At 35.5% G+C, this 26,747-nt stretch overlaps 1 protein-coding gene across 5 annotated transcripts in view; it reads right to left on the bottom strand.

The window, feature by feature from the left end:
- Positions 1 to 8,585: 8,585 nt before the first annotated feature.
- The window catches only part of LOC140138685 (TNF receptor-associated factor 2-like), an 83,271-nt gene continuing 65,109 nt past the window's right edge, over positions 8,586 to 26,747 (bottom strand). For all 5 annotated transcript variants that reach the window (XM_072160431.1, XM_072160435.1, XM_072160432.1 and 2 more), the window contains 3 exons: positions 21,486 to 21,557; positions 17,485 to 17,571; positions 8,586 to 12,464 (listed from right to left, as the gene is read on the bottom strand). In XM_072160431.1, coding sequence (XP_072016532.1) covers positions 11,310 to 12,464; positions 17,485 to 17,571; positions 21,486 to 21,557 — 1,314 coding nt within the window. In that variant the 3' untranslated portion in view covers positions 8,586 to 11,309. The remainder of the gene's footprint in view (positions 12,465 to 17,484; positions 17,572 to 21,485; positions 21,558 to 26,747) is intronic.

Genomic DNA, 26,747 nt, shown 5'->3' with positions numbered 1-26,747 from the left:
CAAAATGTCCTTATATTTTAAAACGGCAAGACTTTCACGCTTGTAAAAGCTGTATCTGGTGCATGGTCTTAATATGCATCTTTTTGCAACAATGAATTTATGTCTGCTTTTAGTGCGCCAAAATTAAAAAATCCAAGTGGCATTTTGACTGCAAATTTGTGTTTTGTTTACATTGCATTTGCCGGCGTTAAAAACATACCGAATGCGCCTTGACTGCGTTGGACATACGCGCAGAGTAGGGTGATTCACAAAAAATGAAATTGGTATTTTTCAACGGGACACCCCCTCATTTTGTTCATTTTGGTAATAAAATTATACCTGCAAAATATGAAAAAAATTCAAAAAAGTTTAGGGGTGCTACCGGTCAATGAACTTTTGTACACAAAGTCAATGGGATTTTGTTGTCAAAAATTTCAAACGCTTATTTCAGGGCCTAAAAAGTCTACCAGGCTTGCAAAACTGAAGTAAATGTTCAATGATATACCTAACTTTGTGAAAACATGGGTTTTTACCAAATTAAAGTTCATAGTTGACTGTAATAATAAAAATGTTTCAAAAGTGACAGAGGGAGTGTAGCTCAAGAAAAGAATACCCTGGGATATCCCCTGAATCCCACCAGGCACCCCAAATTTATACCTTATTGAACTGAACTGTTGATAAAAAAAAAGATTAAAATTCTTCACATATTAGTTTACCCCAATGGTGATACCAGCTTTTGAAATCTTATGTAATAGTAACTATCAAAATCCATACATCTGTATCAGGGGTGGTCATTATGGCCATACCTGATGAAGATTTGTATTGTTTGAATTGAATGACCACAGGAAGGATTAGATTCACCATGGTTGAAAAGAAATGTATATTAGCCAAGTACCATAATATTTTTGCTGTTCCAGCAACTGCCTTGCCCCAAATGTAACAGTTTTCACAAAAATGCAATTTTCTGGAAAGCGGGTTAACATTTTACAATTTTCTTTAGCATTTATTTTAAGGACATTACTCACACTATGATCAAATATTTTTGGCACAATCAGGGAAAATTAACATGGCTTTTTTGTGTTGTAAAGAAAATGGCTCATAAATCCCATTGACTTTGTGTACAAAAGTTCATTGACCGGTAGCACCCCTAAACTTTTTTGAATTTTTTTCATATTTTGCAGGTATGATTTTATTATCAAAATGAACAAAATGAGGGGGTGTCCCGTTGAAAAATACTAATTTCATTTTTTGTGAATCACCCTAGCGCAGAGTATCGCGCGCATAATCACAATATTTCGCATTCGCGCATTTCTGACTCATTATTTCCCGCCAATTTACTGAGCTGTCTTGAGCCATGTGACTTTTTAGAGTTGAAAAGAGTGAAATAATTCAAGCAAAAATATGTGTAAATATTAACAAGTTGTATTTTATCAGTTTCAAGTGAAAGAATACATCTTAGTGTTGATAAATATCAAGAAATCTCAAATTCGGGCGTGGACGAATGTGTCTTCCATTACTCTGGCCTTAAAAGGATATTATTTTAACATGATTTCAAAAATGCCCCCGGGGTATGCACTTCCACAATTTGAACAGCATGTATTTTAAGAAATGTCTCAGAGATGTGTTGATCATTTTGACAGCAAATGTTTTATTCAATTTCAAACATATTTGATGATAATACACACGCGTCAATTCAAGCTTATACAATAGAAAACACTTTAGTAACTCAATAACTCAATAAGTTATTTGACAATTTTTTTTTTTAAAGAGAAAGGAATGAGTTCTGGGCCTCAAGGAAGAACAGATGATTAATTGAATATATGAATACAAAAGCCACCTAAGTCCATACTTTGGCCAAATTGAGTTAAGCATGGGAAATTGTTGCTATACATAGGCCTGTCATATGTATGAAAGAACAACTCAAATTCATTCTCTGTGTCTAGTATTAAGCATGTGAAAAATAGCATGTATGAAAGAATCACCCAATTCCATAATTTGAGTCTTGTAACACATTGATTGAAATCCATTATGTATAAAAGTCCACTTGTAACACATTCATTGCTAGAGAGTGACTTTTGAACAAAAATGGGTTTAATAAAGGAAAGTGTGTGGTTTATATTACATGGCAGAATGCTTATCAACATTATACATACCTGTGTTTTATTTTGTATTATCTTACTAGTGGTAATCTCATTCTAACATTGTTGTCTTTGTATATGATTCAAAAAACCACCTAAGTCCAAAATTTAAAATGAACCCCACGAAGTCCCTGAAATGCTAATCGTCATACCTAATACAGGTTAATCCACTCATTTGCACGTAAAACTTACCATATTGACCAGGTAAATCTAACTGAAGGAATTAAAATGATACACAGGTTTTTCTCTCAAAATCACTTCCTATGGACTTAGGTGGATTTTGTATTCATGTATTCAATTGTGTTTTCAACTGATTGAGTGTCCCAGGTTAAAGAAGAAATAAAACAAAACAAACAAACAAGTTCTACTTGAACTTACATAATCATTCTCTCTCTGAATAATGATGATATTGATCATAATAATAATGTTCTACCAACATGAATCAATTTAAATCTTTAACAGGTTTTATAAATAACACTTTAAAAGAGATAAGCTCAGGCTTTGGTATCCTATGAATGCAGATTCGATTCTAAAAAGGAGGATTAACTGCATTAATGCTCATACATATTTTTCAAAGGTGCAACAACAGGCAAAAATAATAGAAACATGCATGTTTAACAACATTAAAGGCACATGGTCCAATCAACAACCTCATCCTCACATCAACCCCAAGACTTAAAGCCATAATATATGATTTCTATTAAATTTCAATTTGATTATTCTTTGCCTAAAATTATGAAATAATATTAGCAACAGCTGTCATGAAGGTTTTCTGGTCATTTAAGACAAAATATGAGGTAAAATGAAAGAAAACCCACTGAACTTACTATCTTGGCCACTTAAATTGTTGTTCCAAGGGAATGTTATGTCTTATAAAAGACCTTAGAGTTAATGTCTTATAGACATTAGATTTATTGTCTTATTAAGGGATCTGAAATGGCGTTTTGAGCGTTTCAACAGTATTTTTGTGGGACATGAGAGCACATCAGACATATCGAATTGCATTCTGAATACTGAAGAATGTCATTTCTGATATCAAATAATTTTCATTTTTGAAATTCACGATATAATACAAATTTTATGACAAATTATTAAAATTTGATATTTTTCACATTTTTGATATATAACAGTCCTCAAAGTTAATTTTGTAAATCTAATGATACATTCTTAAAGTGTATGTAGCTGGGAGGAAAAGCGGACGATCAATTGAAAATTTTGACCTTTCATATTGAAGATATGGATTTTTCCCAAGAAGACCTAATTTTTGTTGGTGTTTTGGGAAAAAATCCATATCTTCAATATGAAAGGTCAAAATTTTCAATTGATCGTCGGCACTTCATCCCATCTACATACACTTTAAGTATAAATCATCAGATTTATAAAGTTTACTTTGATTACTGTTAAATATCAAAAATATCAATTTTTAATCATTTGCCATAAAATGTGTATTACATTGGGAATTTCAAAAATCTAAATTATATGATATCAGAAGTACATTCTTCGTATTCAGAATGCAATTCGATATGTCTGATGTGCTCTAATGTCCCACAATAAATACTGTCCAAACGTTCATACCCCATCCCTTAAGACAATTAAAAATTGCTGTGTTGTCAATGTCATATACAAGCACAGTGAATTTGGCTGATTCCAATTAATAGGTGTAAGCTGGGACATGTGTAAACATATGCCAAAAAAATCAGGTTTGAAAACATTTACCAAATTCATTTTGATCGTACATTATGGCTTTAACCGCATGTAGTCAACACTTTGGTATCAGAAAAAGCTATGTACTATGGTACTATATTTCTCAGTTGACCTCGTGAAAATATTACTGCTGAGCCTGAAAGATGTTTAGTTTGGATTTTGTAAGACAAAATGTGTCTAAAATGGGGTTAACCCATTTATTTTTCACAGTTTTCTGGATATTTCAATACAGTTTTGGCTCTTGTATCAAATTAACAGACTGAAAGAACAGCATACAACGTCATAGATGGGAGAATGGGGATCAAAGCCATTCATTTGCGGTGAATATTTCAGGTAACAAAATTGGACCATCTTCCTTTAACAATAATACATACCAAACAATGAACACATCAAATATATTACACATCCTGATCAAATTACTATGGATTTCTATTTTCTAATACTTCATGGATCTTCCATTATCTCCACCGATACCAAAATAAATATTCATCTCAGGTTACATCAGTATCTACATGTATAGACACGTCAAAGACCAATGTAGACAAATATAATACAAAAAATGTACAGGGTAACTAGAGCTTTTAAAGCTTTAATTATGTACATATTTGTAGAAAGTTACGGAAGCGGACAGTTTTGGCCTGAAACCTGCCCTTCAATGGCATTCCCTTCCAAGGCTTGACAATCTTTCTTTTACTTGATATATAAACTAGAAAAAAAATTCTATTCCAACTGACCAGCAGGGAACCAAAGGATGAATCCAAATGGATACATGTGTGTCACACTAACAAAGGGTAAATTTAAAAACAGCAAAAATGTAACACAACATCAAATGGGGTAAATACAAAAACACAAAGTTAAAAAACCAACGTTTCAAAAAGACAAATCTTTTCTTTATCAAGGGAGTGATACCAGCTCTATGCATAGTTTAGTTGTAGTTGTAAATTAATTGATTGCCGTGTCACATTTTTGCTGTTTTTAAATTTTAATTGATAATTTTGAAATCCACAGCATAATAAAATTAGAATGCTTTTCAAGTAGAGTACCTCCTAATAATTTTGCAGGAAGCTACAATCCAGGAAAAAAAGCTTGGCATACTTTGCCTGCCATTTGATATACCTCTGCCCCGCTTCCTCAATTCAATGTTTGACCAAGCCATGTCTGTGAGACCTTTTTAACATTGAAAGATGGGAAGTGGAGAAGGGTGAGACACAATGGGAAGTCTGTGCTTCATATAATGGCATGCATGATTCACTCGCCTCTCCATTTTTTTTATAAGGCATGCATTTCAATTTTAAAATTAGTACAATTGTGTCAACTATTTTTTCTAGGATTGTAGTCTTGCTGATAATGTAATGGAATTATACAAAAAATATAATAATAGTAAGTATCTGTGTAATAACTGTCATAAAAACCTATGGAAAAATGTGACAGTTAACTGAATAAAATAACCCAAATACATATAGTACGGAATACGACACACACTAGCCCAACTCTAATGCGTTTCATCTCAAGTTGAGAGTAATGTCATGCGCATATTTTGCAGTAGCTCTTCAAATCTTTTGTGCTCACCTAATCCTGCAAAGCGTATGCACATGCGTAGAAGAGTAGTTTGTTTGCATTGCTGGTGACAAAATGATGTAAATGCATTCACAGCACTTGAGACGAGACACAGTATACAATATACAGTATACAATAGAACCAAATTAGTTTGATCTTTTGATCGACCAAGGTGGTACTACACCCCTTGATAAATGTGTGACTATTTTTGCATTTTTCTCAAAAACTAATAACACACTGGTAACAAAAGTTATGTATATTATAGGAGCAAGGAATCCAGTTACTACACTGAAATTTCAGTGACTCAAAACAAGTAGTTATTGATTTATTGATCAAATATTGGTTTCCCCTCATTTTTGACTGTAACTCCACAACTGTTGTGTGTACCGAAATAAAATTTCCAGTGCAGTAGTTAGTCCATGTCCCTATAATATACATCTTACAATGTACTTGTCACCAATGCGCTATAATTTTTGAGAAAAATTCAAAAATAGGCACAAAATTGGCCAGGGATGTAGTACCACCTTAAGTGCATTTATTACTCCACTTTTTTTCCTGCCAACGAACTGAACTAAAAAAATTGAGCGATAACCGCACCATAGCTGAACCATGTGGCCTCAGCAGTATATTGTGGTAGGCCTATACCACTGTCACCCGGAGTCTGTAATGGACATAATCTCGAAATGCTACGAAGGTATGACCGCCTGTTAATGAAAGTAAAGAATATAAAATGAACTAGAGCAACTGTGCCCTTTGCAAGGGCACGAGGTACCATAAGTTAGGCGGATGACTGTGACGATCTGATCAAGCAGCAATACTGTGCTGGAAAGTATTAATTGTAATAAGACTGTTTCACTAATTGCCGTTTTAATATACCTTGATCGTGAGAAGCTGGCATTTTGAAAACTTGACTTTTGACCTCTGTATGACCCCCTTAATGACCTTACATGTAAATGCATTTTAAAATATTTAAAACATGTTAAGAATGTCATAAGGATCATTGCATTTAAATTTCAGCTCAATTGAACCATTTTGAAAACTTGACCTTTGACCCCTTTATTGCCCCTTAATGACCTTTTAAAATGAATTACAAAATGTTTTCAACATGTTTAGAATGTCATAAGGATCATTGCGTTTAAATTTCAGCTCAATTGGAGCATTTTGGAAAATTTGACCTTTGACCCCTTTATGACCCCTTAATGACCTTAAATGAATCTTAAAATATTTTTTAAATGTTTAGAATGTCATAAGGATCATTGCATTTAAATTTCAGCTCAATTGGAGCATTTTGAGAACCTTGACCTTTGACCCCTTTATGACCCCTTAATGACCTTAAATAAATTTTTAAATGTTTTAAACATGTTTAGAATGTCATAAGGATCATTGCATTTAAATTTAAGCTCAATCGGAGCATTTTCAGTTAAAATGACCTTTTTTGACCCCTGTGAACCCTGGATGACCTCTGACGTTTGGAAATATTTTTATTATATTCTTTATGCTTTCCTCTTTCATATGACACCACTCATGGGGTCATACCTTCGTGGCATTTAGAGATATGTCCATTTCAGACCAAATGGTTAGTCAGTTAGTAAGCTAGTAAGCAAGTAAGCTAGTAAGCTAGTAAGTAAGCTAGTAAGCTAGTAACATTCACTCTTATAGGCTGATACCATTTCATGGTTCAGCAAAAATAAAAGAAAACAAATGTGCTAAAATGCAAAGTTTAAAAGCTATGCACTAGATAGCACTTTCCCTTCTTGAATTGGCTTTCTATAATAAAGAGGGTGTTTTTGATGTGGTACATTTCAATTTGCATCTAAGCAGTAAGACCTTGTAAGGAAGAAGTCCCAATATATGTACATGTATTTTAAATCAAAGGGAGTACCAAGTATAGTCTAAACTGATACAGTCACAAATTGATTTGATGGAATTCCATTTAATTTACTCGCTATCGAAATTGCATCTTTTTTTTAGTATAAACAGTCAGTTGTGCCACATTTGAATTATGTATGTGATCCAACGGTTGATCTCCTACTCCCCTATGCAGAACTTCAGGTAGTGGAATATCTGCGCAACCAATCTATTTAAATGAGTGCCAAAGATCCACTGAAGGATCAAGCACAGAACTCCGACAGTGGATTCTCTGCGCTCGAGCGCAGAAATGATCCACTGCTATATATATATGAAGAATGAATGTTTCTGCGGCCGAGCGCAGAAATGATCCACTGTTATATATAATACGGAGTTTTTGCTTCTGAGCGTAGAATTTTGCTTCTGCTGTATATACATGTAATAAGGAAAGGGAGTATTTTGCTTCTGAGCTAAGAAACTGACATCCAATTTTATATAAAGAATATTGAGGGATTTCTGCACCCGAGTGCAAAAATGATCCACCCATATATATAATAAGGAGAGTGTTTGGTTCCAAGTTCAGAAACTCGGACAGCAGAATCTCTACGCCTGTGCGCTGAAATGATCCACCGCTATTATAATGTATAATAAAAAGGAAAGATAGTATCCCCCCACTTGACCCACCGTGCACATATTCCACTACCGGTACTTGAAGTTTTGCAGGAGATCCACTGTTGGATCACATATATACATACATGAATGGCAACTGAACCCGTTTACACTGAGGTCTAAGCAAAAAATTTTGAATAGCCAATTAATCGGCTATTTGATTTCTTTACAGGGAAAATGAAAGAAAAATTTAACATTGTATTTTAATTTCAAAAATAACTTCTTTATAAGGAAATACTGCTAGTGACCAATCACACTAGCGCGCAATCATGTGATATCCAAAGATGGTAGCCAGCGTAAATTGTTCTAATGCATAACACGTCACACAATGCGGTCTTTGTAAAGCATACTTATAATACTACATTATACTTAATAACCTGCATAATTTGCATCCACAGATTTAAAATTTATTATCTGCGACTGGATTAAAAACATTCATGAGGTAATGAATCTTAAATCTTTTTATCTTGATGTAGATTATTCATCCAGTACGTAGTGAGTATACAAATATTAACTGTCTATGAGTCTGATGGTCGAAATATAATCACGAGGTGAAAGATGGATTTTTCCATTCCACGAGCCGGAACGGCGAGTGGAATACATCTTTCACCGAAAGTGATTATATTTCACCATTACATCTAATTTAAGACAGTTAATATTTGTTTTATATCACTCATGCATAAATTCTATTACTAAAATACTATTTAAGGTAGGAAATACATTTTTTATCAACATAACACCATGTTTTGCCGTGATATATTTCACATTTTGGGGTCCACCCCATAACTAAATCGGCGAGTCCAAGAGTCAGCGCACGGCTTGGCGCAGGCGCACTACGCCAGAGCACATGATGTTTAAGACTATCACACGGAGAGGGTGATAGTAAAAATGGCAAATGGTAATCAACCAATGAACTGTCTAGAATTTATGTATGAGTGATATAATTCAAAACATTATTTTGTAAATTTAATTTAATACTGGAACTAAAATGTGCAACTCACTTTGCTACGTTGCATCCGAAAACTTCGGACTTCGTCAGGCATCTGATTGATGATGTTGTGATGACGTCAGGTGTTGTGACATCAGACAGCAAGGAATCAATTTGGGGAGAGTGGAGGAGCCTGCCATCAACAAGAAAGAGGGCTTCTGCTTTCAGTTGCCACACGCACGGGACCCGACGTTACGAGACATTCCTAGCTGTCTGATGTCACAACACCTGACGACATCACAACATCATCAATCGGATGCCTGACGAAGTCCATAGTTTTTCGGGCACAACGTAGGAAAGTGAGTCGCAAATTTTAGTTCCAGTATTAGATTTAATGTACAAAATAATCTTAAAGTTAAATCTTTTTATTTTCTTCTATAACTATATAATAAATCGATACAAAAAATTGATAAAAAGTTATCTTATCACCTAAAATATATTCTGGGTGCTTAGACTGGACTAGCCAAGTCTTCGAATTTTGCGACTGCACTTGAAAGGACAGTCAGGCAAAATAACAGTTTTTCCTTTTCCCCAAAGATAGCTAAATATTACATTTCTGAAGGAAGGTTTTGAGAGTACAAATCAATAAGGGGGTAATCAGCCACTAGTACATGTAGTCTTAAATCATTAAAATAAGAGAGGAATCAGCCACTATAAGTGGTCTTATCACTGCTGCACACATGAGCTGCATGTGTTCCTGTCGAAATAATTTTAATAGCATGAGTTCTTTGATGTAGAAAATATGTATTTAAACTTTGTTCTACAGGGAATCTAACAACACTCCACATTTAATAAATTATAACAGTCATACTGCCTTGCCATATTGAGATTCATCCAAAACCTAAACATCAGACTGTCACTTGAATGAGCCCATATATTATGAACAAATTAAATCTTTACCTACACCACTATCATTAAAGCCCAACAAGCTCTTTCTGTAACATGTCTCTGTTCACTGACAAATCTTCCTGTTTATTTTAAGAAAGTACCATTCCCTATAATACATGTATGTACAGTTTTCAGATACATAGTATCTACTGAATTCATGTAATATACAAATACAGTTCTTTTTCTCCCTCCACGTGCACCCCCTCCCCCAATGTGTTCATTGTTTGGTGCAAACTTACACCTCATATATACACTCTCCTTTTGTAGGTCATTGTTCTACTTCCTTCACAATTGACAAAAGTAGACTGTTGCCTAGACAACTTGAAAAACCAAAACGCATTATTGTAATGTCTAAACAATATCTGTAAAATTATTCTTCTGTTACAAAGTTTAATTTAACTATAAGACAAAATTCAGGAAGACCAAAACAACAGCTGATAAACACAGATTTGATTTTCTTTTGCTTTCTTTTATTTTTTTAGTCCAAGGCAATAGTGAACATTTAATTGTGTAACATTAATAACCATTGGAACATCAAAACACAAAAATCTGAATTTCCAGGTATTACAACTGACCACTTTCTCAGTCGTTTGCACTACAGATTCAGCGAACAGGTGGTTAATGGCCTAAGCTATACTACAGTGTGTACAAAATAAGTACCTTTTAAATCTATTGGAATTCAAAAGCAAAATGTAATGAGATATGCCCATATAAAGCAACCACATCTGTCAACTGCTATAATTATGTGACCTGCTCCAAAAAATGAGAGTAAAGTGGACAAGGCACTAAAAAAGATACAGTCCATTAAACATAGCAAAATTAAAAACAAAGAAAAACAAAAACAAAAGGATTTTTTGAAGACCAAAGCATGAGCTACTCGAACATGTTTGGTATTTTTTTAAAGCTTATATTAAGAATTTCATATCTGGAATATCTCAGGATATCTCAGGAAGTTATTTGTCAACTTTATGCTCATTTTGTGACAGCAGCAAGACACACATGTAATTATGAGAATTATGAAACTTTAACAAGCTCTGACTGCACCTTAATACTCACTCATTTTAATCCTAACCCCAATTTAAAAACTTACCTTAAATCTTAACCCTAGAACAGTGCGCAGAGGGTATTTTGAAGTTGCGCTAATCGAACCAGCCGCCACCCAAAGCACTATAATTACACAATGTTTAAAGGCAGATAAACTTTCATAATTCTCATAAGCTGGGACTGTTTCAGAAAGACTTACTTTTGATCTTACAATTGATTTGAAAGGGGATTACATGTTGCAGATAAATCGTAAGATTGATCACAAAGCTTTGTGAAACGGGGCCCAGTTGATAAACTGTCGGTCATATCACAAGGCAGCATTATAACATCTATGCTACTATGTGATATAGCTGACATTATGTATATTTCCATTATTTCCCACCTTTCATTACCACTACAAAAAATATGTAAAATATTAGCATGGTTAAATAAACACTGAGCCTATAGATTTTTGAATCTGCATTCATAGATACCTTCATTTCACTCTGTAATTGCTAGATCCTCTCCAGATCTGACACATCAACAATGACTTTGACAAAGAGGCAGTCATCCTTGACATAGGCATAGTTGCCATTCTCAAGAAGGGTGAGCGCCACAAACAAAGGACACCCACTTGCAATGTTCATCTCATGAGTGGGCTTCTTGAATGAGGAGGATGTCGGGTCGGGACGGAAGGCGTCCACAACATGCTCCCTGTTTCCCTGATCCACCATCATGAAGGTCACCTTCTGCCTAAATGGCCAGCGAAGGATGTTATCATATCGCCCTTTCATGACAACAAAGAACAGTGACAAGTGAGTGCCTTTGCCCATGCCATCTCCATTGAGGTAGATGCGGGCGCACATTTTGTATCCATGGTAACTGGTGTAGAATGGCGATGAGTAGAACGACGTCGTTTTGCCACTCACTGCTTCTCTGCGTCTTCTTGCATATTCTGTTATCTTCCAAACAAGGATCCCATTATATGAGGATGATTCTAAAGATTGAATCCTCAACTCTTGCTCTGCAAGAGCAACATTCTTCACAGTCAGCATCTGATCATGAGCATGAATTTGACGTTCTTGCAGTTCAATGGTATCTTGAAGATGACGATTCTGACGCTCCAAAGCGCCTATTTTTTCCGCCAATGCTTCTAGCTGGTTATTCAACACAGCAACAACTTCTTGGAAAGTTTCATTTCTCTTATCCAACACAGCATACAATGTTTTCATTTGATTCAATTCTTCTTCCTTTTCTTTCAACTTTCCTTCCAAATTTTTAACCCTTTTCTCAAGGTTTTGCTCCTTACCGTTGTTGGCTCTGTCTGATTTCTGCACTCTGGCATCATTCTCTGTACGCAGTACAAATACATTTGAGTCTCTCAGTTTAGAAAAGATGTAGTTGAGACAAGTATCCGATAAGATATTACCACTTGCTTTACTCTTTGTTGCTTCAGAGCTTTTCTCAGCACAGGCTTCATCCTGTACAACTCCTTCAGCATCAACGGCTAACTTCCCCACCTTTGCTTCAGAAATGCTGCCGGTGCGTATGATGATTTTCTCCAGAGTTTCTTCAACCTTGTTTTTCATTTCTTCAAACTGATTAACTTGTAGTTGTGCATGAAGAGAAGCTTGGTTTTGCATGTGTTGAGAGGCATCCCCTGCTGTTATCTACAAATTAAAAATGTCAATAAATGACTACCAGTTAATTTTCCATACGATGATATGCAAAATAAACCACATAAAAGAGTAATTTCCCAAATATTTTGCAATACCATACACATTTGGTAAAATAAAAATATTGTATTGCTCCAGGATGCTACACACCTTTTACCCTTGAGGTTTTTGCTATTACTTCGTTCAGATTAAGTGTTGAGCACAGTGTGAAGAGTCACTTTAAGGGGGTACTACACCCCTGGCCAATTTTGTGCGTATTTGCATTTTTCTCAAAAATTATAACGCATTGGTGACAAGTAAGATATGTATATTATAGGGGCAAGGACTACAACTATTGCACTGAAAATTCAGCATTTCAAGGCAAGTAGTTATTGATTTGTTGATAAAATACCGGTTTTCCCTCATTTTTGACTGTAACTCCACAACTGTTGTCTGTGCTGAAATCAAATTTCCAGTGCAGTAGTTGTAGTCCTTGCCCCTATAATATACATATCTTACTTGTCACCAATGCGCTATAATTTTTGAGAAAAATGCAAAAATAGGCACAAAATTGGTCAGGGGTGTAGTACCCCCTTAAACACAACTCTCATTGCAACAGCTGATGTGTAGCTGAAGTTTCAAAAGCAAAATCATAGGGGTCTCCCCGTCAGTCCGAAACACCATCAATCCGAACCACCGCTAGTCCAAATTTTTAGTGAAAGGGTTTAGGGTAGGGTTAGGTTTAGGATTAGGGTAAGGGTTAGGTTTAGGGTTAGGTTTAGTGCTAGCGTTAGGTAAGCTTAAAATTCGGACTAGCGGTGGTTCGGACTGGGTGTACCCAAATTCTTAAGTTGCTCCATTTTCCAATATACAGCAGCTGAGTGCATGGTCTTGCAAAATACAAAAAACTCTTTTGTGATCAATATCACGACAACGAGGGAGCATGACGACGACTATTATAAGAAAAGCGATCGAGAGAAATTTGATCAAGTGAGACTAATCAATCTTTATCATACTGAGTAGTCATAACTTACGCCACCTTCACATAAACAATACAGGTAAACTTTCCACTGGTGGGTACTGCTTCACTATCATAGAATGCTCATTGCCATACCATAGAATCAGTAAGCTGGGTGCAAAAGTTGTATTACATCTTAAGAATAATTGTTATGAAATCTACACATTTTCAGAGATTGAATGGACATATTCTTACACATGTACATTTAAAGCAATATTGTAACATTTGCTGAGGAGGTTGTGTTCAATTTTTTTTTTTTTGTACTTACCCTTCAAATTAAAGTTTTGATGCTATTGCTGTATTTGTGACAAAATCTGAGACTTTTAATAAATCGATATCCCGTTGTTTTATTCATATGATCAAAATATTACTTGGAACTTGTGTATATTTCTATGTACATGCATGGCATATGCGATGTCCATAACACATTAAACTGATCGACCCCTAAAGATCAATGGACTCATACATACACGGGGACTGTGACAGGCACTGCAGGAATTAAATAGCGATTTTCTTTCCTTAAAACCTCTCAGCACTTATTAAAAAAAAAATACAGATCTATTTTTTCTGGAAATGTTACAATATTGCTTTAATTTCAAGATCATCTGATATGTGATACACAAATGCACTTAGTTAAATATGACATTAAATATGTCCACCCAATTTCTGAATGCAGCATTCAAATAATACTGAAAATTGTATTGAAACTTAAAATACATAATAAAAATTACTCCAGTGTGTGATTGTGATGTGTGATCATGATTCACCAATAATGAACCCTTGTTATGGGTATCTTTTATCCAGTGAAACATTCCCCACACAAATGTTGCTATGTCATATTGTGACCACACCCTCAAAATCGGGGAACTCTGGCTATGTACAAAAGTATAGGCAAAATTGATTTTTAGATAAAAATTCTATGAACATATGATTTTCACTGGATTTTCTCCAAAATATATAGGAAGTGACTACTTCAACCTAACTACCAAGTTAGCAATTGATATATCTTGCAATAATTTTACAAGCGCAAAATGAAAATCACAGACCCAATCCTCAACAATCTCACCAACCCCTCCGTCTATGGTCATTTTTTATGGTCAGTCTAAAAATGAGTACAAAGGATGGATTTACGATTAGCTTAAGTTGTTTTGGTGTAAATGTTTTACAAAATTCTGATATTCACACAATTGTAATGTACTTTAATAAACTAACATACCCTGCAAAATCAAGGCTTTAATTAGGTGCTGTTAAAAAGAGGACATTACTACCTGACAGTGAAAACTAAAACTTTGTGGAAAAGAAATATTTTTCTTATGGCAAAAATTGTTTTAAGCTACACCAGCCCTAGCCTGAGTGGTCCACATTATAGAAATCTGATGCTGATGCACCACTGTGCAATAACCTGACTACAATATTGTTTTAAGACACATCAGCCCTAGTCTTTTTGTGAGCATAGAAATCTGATGTGATGCAACATTGTGCAATAATCTGACTACAATATTGTTTTAAGGTACATCAGCCCTAGTCTGATGAGTAGTGCACATTTTGTGAGCATAGAAATCTGATGCTGATGCAACACTGTGCAATAATCTGACAACAATATTGTTTTAAGGTACATCAGCCCTAGTCTGATGAGTAGTGCACATTTTGTGAGCATAGAAATCTGATGCTGATGCAACATTGTGCAATAATCTAACTTCAATATTGTTTTAAGGTACATCAGCCCTAGTCTGATGAGTAGTGCACATTATAGAAATCTGATGCCGATGCAACATTGTGCAATAATCTAACTTCAATATTGTTTTAAGGTACATCAGCCCTAGTCTGATGAGTAGTGCACATTATAGAAATCTGATGCCAATGCAACATTGTGCAATAATCTAACTTCAATATTGTTTTAAGGTACATCAGCCCTAGTCTGATGAGTAGTGCACATTATAGAAATCTGATGCCGATGCAACATTGTGCAATAATCTAACTACAATATTGTTTTAAGGTACATCAGCAATAGCCTCATGAGTGGTCCACATTATAGAAATATGATGCCGATGCAACATTGTGCAATAATCTAACTACAATATTGTTTTAAGGTACATCAGCAATAGCCTCATGAGTGGTCCACATTATAGAAATCTGATGCCGATGCAACATTGTGCAATAATCTAACTACAATATTGTTTTAAGGTACATCAGCAATAGCCTCATGAGTGGTCCACATTATAGAAATCTGATGCCGATGCAACATTGTGCAATAATCTAACTACAATATTGTTTTAAGGTACATCAGCAATAGCCTCATGAGTGGTCCACATTATAGAAATCTGATGCCGATGCAACATTGTGCAATAATCTAACTACAATATTGTTTTAAGGTACATCAGCAATAGCCTCATGAGTGGTCCACATTATAGAAATCTGATGCCGATGCAACATTGTGCAATAATCTAACTACAATATTGTTTTAAGGTACATCAGCAATAGCCTCATGAGTGGTCCACATTATAGAAATCTGATGCTGATGCAATACTGTGCAATAATCTAACTACAATATTGTTTTAAGACACATCAGCCCTAGCCTCATTACACATTTTGTGAGCAAAGAAATTTGATGCTTGTGCAATAATCTGTTTACAATGCTGTTTTAAGGGACTTCAGCCCTAGCCTCATGAGTGGTCCACATTTTGTGAGCATAAATATTAATTCTGATGCTGATACAATAGGCCTACTGTGCAATAACCTGACAATTAATTTTCCTATTATTTTGTAAACTTATTTCCATCTGAGGTTGTGAAGTTGACAGATGCTGTAAGTATTCCAAGAAAAAATCTTTCATGCTTAAAAATTAGAATTGAATGCAAAGCATAATGAAGCTCCAGTGAATAACACAATTTTGTACAGTGTCTGTATAGTTGAAGGGGACTGTGATTTTGTGTGATTTCTACGGTCCATATCTTATTGTGCAGACTCAACATATTCAATATATAGATTTCTTCATTGCAAAACAGCTATGATATGATCCAAAATCTTTGCGGCAGAAATTTCATGTAGACACACCAGTTAGTTCCTCTAGTTGAGGAGATTTTGCAAGTCTGTAAGTCGTAACATTTTTGTGAGTGAAAGATTGATCACAATAAAGAAACATATGAAATTAATGAAGAAAAAAAAGTGATATAGTGCAGAAACATGGAGCTGATATCTATACATTGTATATATCAGCTCCATGTCTCAGCACTGTGCCGCCTTTTAGCTCCATATATCAGCACTGTGTCAATTTTTTATCACAATAATTTTTTTGTTAGACAGAAAGCATTGATTTCAATGAGTAAGTGCATAAAAATGCATTTTGATTAAAAGTGGGTGGTCTGATTTTTTTTCATTGTGTGATTCTCTATCAACTTTTACCTTGCATGTAGGGCAATAACCAAAAATAATGTGATACCAGCCTTTGACTTTAATTGCTACAGCAGCATGGATATTAGAAACAAAAACCCATATAACAATGGCCCAAAGAACAGTGTAAAGATTTTTAGGTAGTACTACAGCAAACCAAAACATTATCATATCATCTTCAAAAGGCCAGAAACGGGTGCCAGAAAACATTAGTTTAAACATTTTAATGTTTGCAGCAACTTTTAAATATTTAAACATTAGTTTAAGAAGTAAAAGTATCACAGTGAAATGTATTAATATCTGTGTCTATATTTTTAAACATTAGTTTAAATATTTTAAAAGTTGCTGCAAACATGGCAACATATTGTTATGTACAAAGAGTTGACAAAATAAAATAATTCTGTAAACATTTGCACAAAAAAAAAAACATCTTGCAATAAAATTTTGACATACAAAATGTTTTAATGTTTTCCTGACCTAAACCTGACATTAGATGTTTTAAAAACATTTTGACCAATTCTGTAGGGGCTGTAAATCAGGTCACCCACTTAAACATCATAAAAAGCAAAAAGCAAAGCATGTAAATTATGCAAAAAAGTCATAATTAGAAATGCATATAACACAAACCTCTGTTGTACACCCCATTGTAGTATATGGACATGGCCTCTTCTTGTTTGGGCAATCTCCTGTCTCAAAATCTTGGTGTCTTTCAAGCTGAAATAAACAGGAAGTGAAAAGTACAACTGTTATTTTTGAACTCAATAGTCTAGTGCCATGATTTGATTTTGAACCTCGATGTTGTTTCACCACAAAACAGACGGTACAAAATATCTAATATATAGTATAAAGAAAATCATGCTAATATTGTTCTTTCATCTTATATCTTCACAATGGGAACCACAAGGGTAGCATTTTTCCAAAATATTACCCCTAAGCTTACCATGAAAATATAAAACATTTATATAAAATATAATTTATTGCCCTTCAAGAAAGCAACAAAGGGGTTACTGTCCAAGGCCAGATCATCACCAACCTACGATTTGCTGATGACATTGCACTTATTGCGGAGAAGGAAGAAGACCTCCAAACACTTGTCAATCTTGTTCACGACAGCAGTTCAATATTCGGATTAAAAATCAACTTAGCCAAAACTGATTCAGTCCAGGTCATCAGCAGAGTACCAAAGCAAATCAACATCAATATAGATGAGAAACAACCTGTCCTGGTTGAAAAGTTCACCTACCTGGGAGGAACAATCAGCCAACAGGGATCCTGCACAGATGACATAAAACTCAGAATAGGGAAAGCAATAGGGGCCGTTCAGAAACTTCAAAACATATGGAATTCCAAGGACATCCAAACACATACCAAGACAGCGCTTTACAAAGTCCTTGTCCTCTCAATATTGCTCTACGGAGCCGAGACCTGGACACTGAAGAAAGTCGATGAGGACAGACTACTTGTCTTTGAGATAATGTGTTTAAGGAAGATACTGGGTGTCACAAGACTGGACAAAATCCGTAACACAGCAATCAGGAAGCGCCTAGGTATCGAGCAATCTGTTGTTGATAGGGTAACTCAAAAAAAGACTCTGCTACTTTGGTCACATCTAAAGAATGACACCATCACGTTACCCAAAACTTCTGACCGATGTTCACATCCATGGGGACAGACCCAGAGGTATATCACCAAAATGATGGCAAGATTGCATCAAGGCTGACTGCACCAAATTAAACCTGAAGTCTGTGGTGGAGGCTACTCACCAATCCAAAAACAGACAGAAATGGAGGACCATCGTGAAACAGATGCCACACCACTCAACCCCATGTTGGAGTGAACGGCATAGGTCAAGGTCAAGGACAATTTGTTGCAGTTTCATGAAAGAGCCCATTGTTTAACAAACTATAAAAATAATCCCCACTCACTCCTGTAGTGGTAGAAAACTAAATTAATCAAGCTTTTTATCAAATTAGCAATAATAAAGCAAAATATCAAGATGGGAATCACTTCACCAATTTGTTATTTCACTATTTAACAGCGCTGTTTTGAAATTGCGCCATATACCAATCTATTTGGCCAAACCTAATAACCAGTGCAGTTTATCCCCATAAAGATTGGTTGGGGAAATCCCCCATTTAATGGGAGCTAAAAGCATTATGGCTGCAGTAAGCTTGTCTGGGGAAGGCTGTGCACTATAGGTATGGATGGGCCCTTGGTGATCACATATATTGCTTTATTTGACTTGATATTCATAAATGCAGTGATTTGGTTTCCCCAGTTCTTATTACTGTAACTGAGAGTGTAAAAGCTTACTGTGCTACTACTTCAAAAAGTCTATTTCAAAGTCAAATCCTCAATGAAAATAAACGTAGGCCCCCCCCCCCCTCATCATCTGTATCCCAAACAACTAAAACCATTACAAACTTGCATCATTCTAATTTGTTTGCATCAGTATGATGTCACATCAGTAAACACAGGGTAAAAAGAATTCTGTCTTCTTCGATTCGAGGGCTGACAGGCAATTTGGCTGAAAAGGGCACTAAAAGGCAATCACATACTAATAAAGAATATGTCCAATGTAACCATAGACATGCTGGAGCACCAAGGCAAAGGCATAGGGCACCCAAAGCAATTTCCTTCTAAATAGACCGATAGACCTTTCCAGGATGACTTTTTACAAAAAATGCAGATCATGTGAGAGCATCAAAATATATTCAAGCAAGCAATTTCTGGTCATTTCAATGTGATGTGTACTGGACCACGTACCGGACATCTATGGCAATTTCCAAAGATAGATGTCCCGTGCAGTAAACAAAAACACCGCAACTAATCATACACTGGCGACAGTGTGTTTGAGTCTGTGGCATGGTATGATTGTTCATATCATGTTCTGCATTGGGGTTACTTGACACAGCGCATATTGGGCATGGTCCAATACACATTGCAATTTTCCGAAATTGATTGAAGTGGTAGCACAGTAAGCTTAGGGCTGATCTGTTAACAGATCATAATTATCTTGCATGCACAGTGGCAAATTTGTAACTTGGCAGAATGATACCAATAGCATAATTTAAACCCTGGTTCGTTGTGTTCTGGCCTCTGGGCAATAAGCAAAAGGTCAAATTTTGGGCGCTTGCACCTTTTCAAAACTCACTCAGTCCACCAATGGCAGTTTTGAGATAATGCAACTTTAATTTTGTTTTTAATTGTGAAATATTCATGTTGGTTTTCATGTTGCTTTAAATTTTTTCATGCTCAAAGATATGCTCACTTGGGATAGACAGTTGAACCTAATGATTTTAAAACAAACATCTCACTCTCAGATATGAGTCGAGCTGATCAAACAATCCTACAGTCCTCCAATGTATGCTTCACTGCACTGACACGGCATCTACTGCACATACCACTTATATGAAAATTGCACAATTTGATTAAGAGATTGCTGAAGCCCAGTTTAAGTTGCTCAGCTAGCTAGCCTTGCATGGGGACTGGCTATTTTGTATTTAAAGACTACATTGCCTGGACCAAACCAGTTTTGAAATAACCGACAAAATTTACCATGACATTGAATTGATAACTGAATTTTGATATCAAAATGGCCATCTGTTTTAAATTATATCAAAGAGTACAGAATCCTTACCTGTGTGTTATGCCCACAGAGGAGAAAGAAAACAGAGAGCGTACCACCAGTCAAAGTCTCCTCATCACCCGATAATGAGGGCCGATTGTTCCATGATATGCGACAGACGAGACTGCTAAGTAATTACCGCGTATTTTCATGGTCTGTCGCGTAATCGCGAAAGCACGCAAGGCGGCACGCAGCGCTGGCGTGATTGTTGGACACGGCACGATCGAACGGCCCTCATGAATATGCGAGAACTCACCGCATACAATACATGGGGACTTTGACTGGTGGTACGCTCTTGTTTTCTTTCTCCTCTGTGGTTGTGCCATAAATCAGCCATTTCGGTTTGTCGCTCACGGATGGCAAATACTCAAATAGTGTACCTAATGTACTGCATTTTTCGGCAAGAAATAAAATCGGTCTGAAATAGAACAATAATTTAGAGCGCATTTTTGACACAACAGATTACATGCATAACGCAATGAAACACCACACTTTGAATCAAAGTTTGCCAGGCGCATAGCGATACATGTTTTTATCCGCGGTACACTATATTTCTTCTCCTTGACCTAGCTACACTGGGTTTCAGAGAAGAACGGCAGTCCCTTGCTCAGATTGACGCGAGCGCCCTGTTAATGAGTGACATACGCGGAGCTTTGTTATGTTGTGTTCACTTCCAGGGCGCCGATCTGCGTCGACCAACGATTTGACGCACAATCGGCCAATCAGATTATCGGTATGTTACTATGATTGTTAGACGATTGATTTAGCCAATCAGAACCCCACTTCCGTGTATACGCTCTGCACGCTCTCAAAATGTAAACAAGTGCCGGTCTTCTCTGACAAAAACTTTAAATGCAAACATGGCAGATTTGGTACTCTTTGATTCTATACTTCCTTGGTTAATATCCATGGTGAACAACACCACTGTGTGGTTTCAGTTTAACAAGTTATGGCACGTGAGTTTTGGAAAAGGGTAATACACACAAAACTTAATTCTCACCTGTTCTCTTGTTAATTTAGCATTACAGTGTTGACATGTGACTTTCAGCTTTGGACAAATTAAGTTATGTCTCTGAAAATGAAAACAGGAAAAAGAATAGTTAGAATTAGCATCAAAATAATTCTGGCTCATTTTAAGCCAAACATATAGAGTACCGAAGTGATGCGTCACAGAAAATCTTTTTTTTTTTTTGCATTTCAGCGTTTTGAATACCATGTATCAGTGGAGCATGATGAAAAACATCCACAGTCCAAATTTGGTGGGAATCGGATCATGAGGGCCCAAGATATGGCAGCATGAATACCTAATTAGCCCTATTGAAATCAGTGTAAATTGGCTGGTTCCAAACAGTTATGAACCAGGCCAATTTACACTGATTTCAATGGGGCTAATTATGTCAGGCCCTCATGATCCGATTCCCACCAAATTTGGACTGTGGATGTTTTTCATCATGTTCTACTGAAATATGGTCATGAAAATGCTGAAATGCAAAAAAAGAAAATTTTATGACGTCACACTTCAGTACTATATACCATTTACATCTTATAAAAGATTGCTTTAATTTTACTTAAAAGAGAAATATGAGACCTGTTCCAGAACAGTGTTCCTATAAAATGAGAGGAAACTTGCCAATTTTTAATTCTAAATTTTGTTAAGTTTCTTAATGTCTGGACAACAAGCTTTTAAATTGATCTTGTTTGTTTTTGTTATTACTCCTATAGGGGAAGGCTTCTTACATGCCTATTTGGCCTTCCAGTCTTCTCCTCCATAACATGTCTTGTTAATTGTTGTAATTAAGTTATTTTACTAATTTTTGATGTATTGGTGTATTTATTTGATATGGAAATAAAATGATGAATGACTGAATGAATGAATGATACAACATGCCAAGGTTTCTCCCTAAATTAGTGTTTAAAAGTCAATATTTCAGTGAAGAATTCTTTTGACTTCTAATAATATTGTTTTCTTACATGTTCAATGAACCGTATTTCCTTATCTTCCCTTGTGACTTTCTGTGCATTTTGTGAGAACAGGTATCATGAAAAAAATGTCAAACTACACCTTCTACACTGCTGTTGTTCAGCTTGGCAAAAATGAACACTGTCAATCAAGTAATTCCAAACTTTCCTTTATACAACTTGCTGTATCGATGAGATTTGATAATCCCAAGTTCAAGATTCACTAGTTTTCAAGTTTAAAACGTTTGTTTATCCCATTTCTACCCAATGATCTTTGATATCCTTCTTAGACGTTTATAAAGTCAATATAGAGCTTTTTCCTGTGATTTAGTCCATGATTCACTGTATATAGGAATATGCTGTGACATGCACTGACGATTCTTGTGTGAGTTGGTAATGGTAAATGGCTTGTTATGATACATATTTTGTAAAAGCGGCTAGCAGCAGTTGTTTTTTCAGGTGAATTCTTCGGTTCTGATGTTGTTTACTTGGAGATTTCTTCTTCTGAGCTTTTCTGAAATTTTATTTTTGAACTGATCCGATTTCCATTGTGACTCTGTTATCCATCCGATGTCATCAGCATATTGCTGGTCAAAGGTCATGGTGTAGTCTTGATTGTTTGAGTAATTGTGACTTTGAAGATATGGTTGAAGTACAAGTGGAATATCTTCTGATTCTGTGTTTGGCTTCGTATATGTGTGATCTGATTTGTTGCCTTGGTGCTCTGTAACCAATGTCTTTACATGATAATGTGAAAAGAACAGGGCTCAGACAATCTCCTTTCTGGACTCTGTCGTTGGTGGTAAAGACTTTTCCTATAGAAGTACTGCATCCTACTGTTGGTAGGAAGTAGTAGGAAGCTGGTAGTATCACTGCTGCAAATCTTTGAGTAGAACTGATATATGTAATTCACCTTCACTTATGATGGTTTCAAATCCAATATCATGTTGAACTTTCACACTGTAGCTAGTAAAATAATTCATTAGTTTAAATAATCTTCTTCATATTATAATGGGCAAATGTACACAGAATAAACGATAAGGTTACAGTATCATCATTTCGTCGGGTGCATTACATAGTGACGGTTGTCAAACCCAGGGTGTTTTACATAGTGACGGATGCTGATCGCAAATTTATCAAAAAATGGGCATCGGGAAAACGTTGAGTAGGTAAATTGTATTGGGCATAGATGTTCAGCAATCATGTGTCTATTAAAAGAAGACCCTTGAAAGATATTTTCAAAACGTTAAAATGTAGTAATATCGTACATCTCACATATGTAATATATTGCCAAAGTTATCTGTCACTATGTCTTGCGCAATTATTTTGAGATCTCAACATCCGTCACTATGGATTTTACCGTAAAGTGCAGATCCGTCACTATGATTTGTTGAAATGAATAACAGTCGTATCTGTTGAAATTGAGCATATTTGGTCAATATAATCTGCAACTCTGCTTGCATATTTAAATAAACACATCAGGTGTCTATGCAGTTTGATGAGAATCTTGTATTTCCAGAAAAGTAAAATCTCCATTCTCCATCACAATTTTTATTCAAGTCACTTATTAATATTAGCTATTTTTTTAAACAAAAGAGTCAAGTTATTGTTTCAGCTTAATTAATATAACTTCATAAATTTGTGATCACTGCCCATAGCCAAACTTTGAAACTTTTCAAACTCTTAAAAACAAGGTAAGAAAATGGGAAAATATAAAGGAGAAATGGGGGAAAATTTTAGGTAAAAAATGGGGAAAAGAATTGATATCAAAAGAGCAAACATGATTCAACCACAAGAGACAAATGAGGCCTGTTTTGCAAATTTATTGTCCACAGCTTTGAACACTGAAGTAGAATGAAATTCATTGAAATTACACCTTATTGTTTAAAAAAAATTCTATGTGACACTTTGGACTGGGTACTTCATCTCAGAATCTGCCTGCCTGACAACCTACCATTTTCTGCTTGTAAGGATAAATGATTTTATTCAACCCCCGCAAGCTACACGCCTGTGATTGGGTTCCAAAAATTTGGCGATAGGGGGGGCAAGGGTTTTGTGGCTGGCGAAGCGGGGAGGGGGAAAGCAAGTTTTGGAAGGTGGAGGGGGGATATTTTTGGGGTATGCTAAAAGGGGGGACCACTTTTTGTCAGGACATTGTGAATCCCCGAACAGATAACTATTGCACAGCCCCTAACAGTATCCCTCATTCATACCGGGCTGAAATAAGATCATTAATAATTGCTCTCATAATGCTGGTCTCATGTAAATTATGTTACTACACATAATCCCAACTCTACATGTAATGATGTAAATGGCTATATATGAAAAAATCCTACAATAAGATGATCCCTGAATAATGAAAGTTTATTGTTTAGTGCCCCTATGTATGAAATTTTTCAAGTGTGTCTAACAAGCCTTGAAATAAGCAGACTGGAACCAGGAGCAATTTGTTTTGAACATTGCTCCTGGTTCACTGGGATTTTACAAGAACCAGGAGCCATTTTCAATATTAAATCCTTTTCTGCATATACAATACAGCACTGCATCAAGTGCAAAACTGTAAACAGGAGCAATTTATTTAAAAAAATTGCTCCTGGTTCATGTGAATTTTACAAGGACCAGGAGCAATTGGTGGCTTTATGAGGGTAAATTTGCTCCCCGCGCCTGCTTATTTCAAGGCTTGGTGTCTAAGCGTACTCTTTTCAATGTGCCTGAATAAATAAAATCGGTCAAATGTGTAAATAAATTTACCATTTACACCTTGCGACTAATTTTGATTTCAGATGCACCCCTGTATTTTTAATATTTTTGTGTGCAAATTCCCCATTTTGATTGTCATTTCATCATTTTAGTAAGTGCCCCTAAAATGACTGACTTTAAAAGCACAAGGCTGCTATTTAGGTTAAATATGGCAGCCATAATTTCTAAATGTGCTCAATGCTGCAATCCCTGTAATTTGTTTTGTGCATGTTCAAAATTACTAATGCTCAACATCATTTTGCATATATATTATCCCCCAAGGTCAAGGAAACATACATGCAGAATGTACATTTTATATTATAATGTTGTGTGTGCTGTGTTTCAACAAGAAGCGTGCAACTGTACTGAGCATGTACAATTATATATTCACAGGCATGCTAAAAAGGGCTGTCATGTACTCACATGCATCGGTTAATTCGAATACTGTCATGATAGACTAATGTTCCTGCCAGATGATTTATAGCCATTAATTGATAATCTGTGATTTATTTTGCAAATATTAACTATAAAAATAAGATGTCTCGAACAAGAAAAGAAAAAGAGCTCAAAGACTTTTCACTTAAAAATCACGAAATTTGGCCTTTTAGTAAAATATTACACCGACAATATAATTATCCTGTACGGTAAGTTTATGAATAAATAAATATTTTGTTTCTACAATTTGAAACTTTATGTGAAATTAAAAGCTATAGTATCGTCAGGTCTTATTAAGATTTTTTAAAGCTTTTTTATAGGTAATGAAATTTTGTAATTGTATTTAAATCAATGAATTTAACTTAGTCACATCTACCAAGACTCGCCAAATGAATTTGTAAAAAAAAAAAACCTCTCACTATGGCCAAGTAATGATGACTCATTATTGAAAGTACCAATATGCGTCATCCTGTACAGTTTGCAATGTGTTATCAAGTTAGAAATTTTGATGAGTGGTCTACATTGTAGCTTGTAAACAACATAAAGCATTGTCCTTTCATGGTGTTTGTTGGTATACAATCTATCAAAGCCGATTGCAATTTAAAGGTATACAGTGATTTGCTAAATCTCACAAGTCATAAAATCAGATGTTTGTATTTTTGTATGATGCATATAGGTGTGCTATAATATGCTCTGAAAAATTAGTATACAGGCCAAAAGCCACAGTTTGATATTTTAGTCAATATCGGATATTCCTGTCTGCAACAACACACTTCCAACTACCCGCAATTGCATGACGTCACTTGCGATGGATTGCATTGGTTGTTTTTCCCGGGATTCGGCTGTTCCATCTCACACCCTCTGACACAAAGGGACACTTATCGTTGTACTCAATGGGGCGAATAACAAGACATACCATAAAATAGTACCTCTTGGTGAAACAATTCAAAAAGTTTGATTTCTTATCAGGGGAATGAACTTTGAATAAATTTTACAAAAGAAAAGGCAAATTAGTATTTTCTATGCAGAGAAATTTGGCTGAAAGGTCCTACAGTTACAAATCAATAGGGATTTTGTGAGGATGTCATCTTTGACAGGCGTGAGAATTGGGTAAGTGTAACAGATGAAA

The sequence above is a fragment of the Amphiura filiformis genome, chromosome 18, assembly GCF_039555335.1.
Source record: "Amphiura filiformis chromosome 18, Afil_fr2py, whole genome shotgun sequence".
Lineage (NCBI taxonomy): Eukaryota > Metazoa > Echinodermata > Ophiuroidea > Amphilepidida > Amphiuridae > Amphiura > Amphiura filiformis.
The sequence above is the reverse complement of the archived record's forward strand: the minus strand, read 5'-3'. Positions and strand labels throughout refer to the sequence as shown.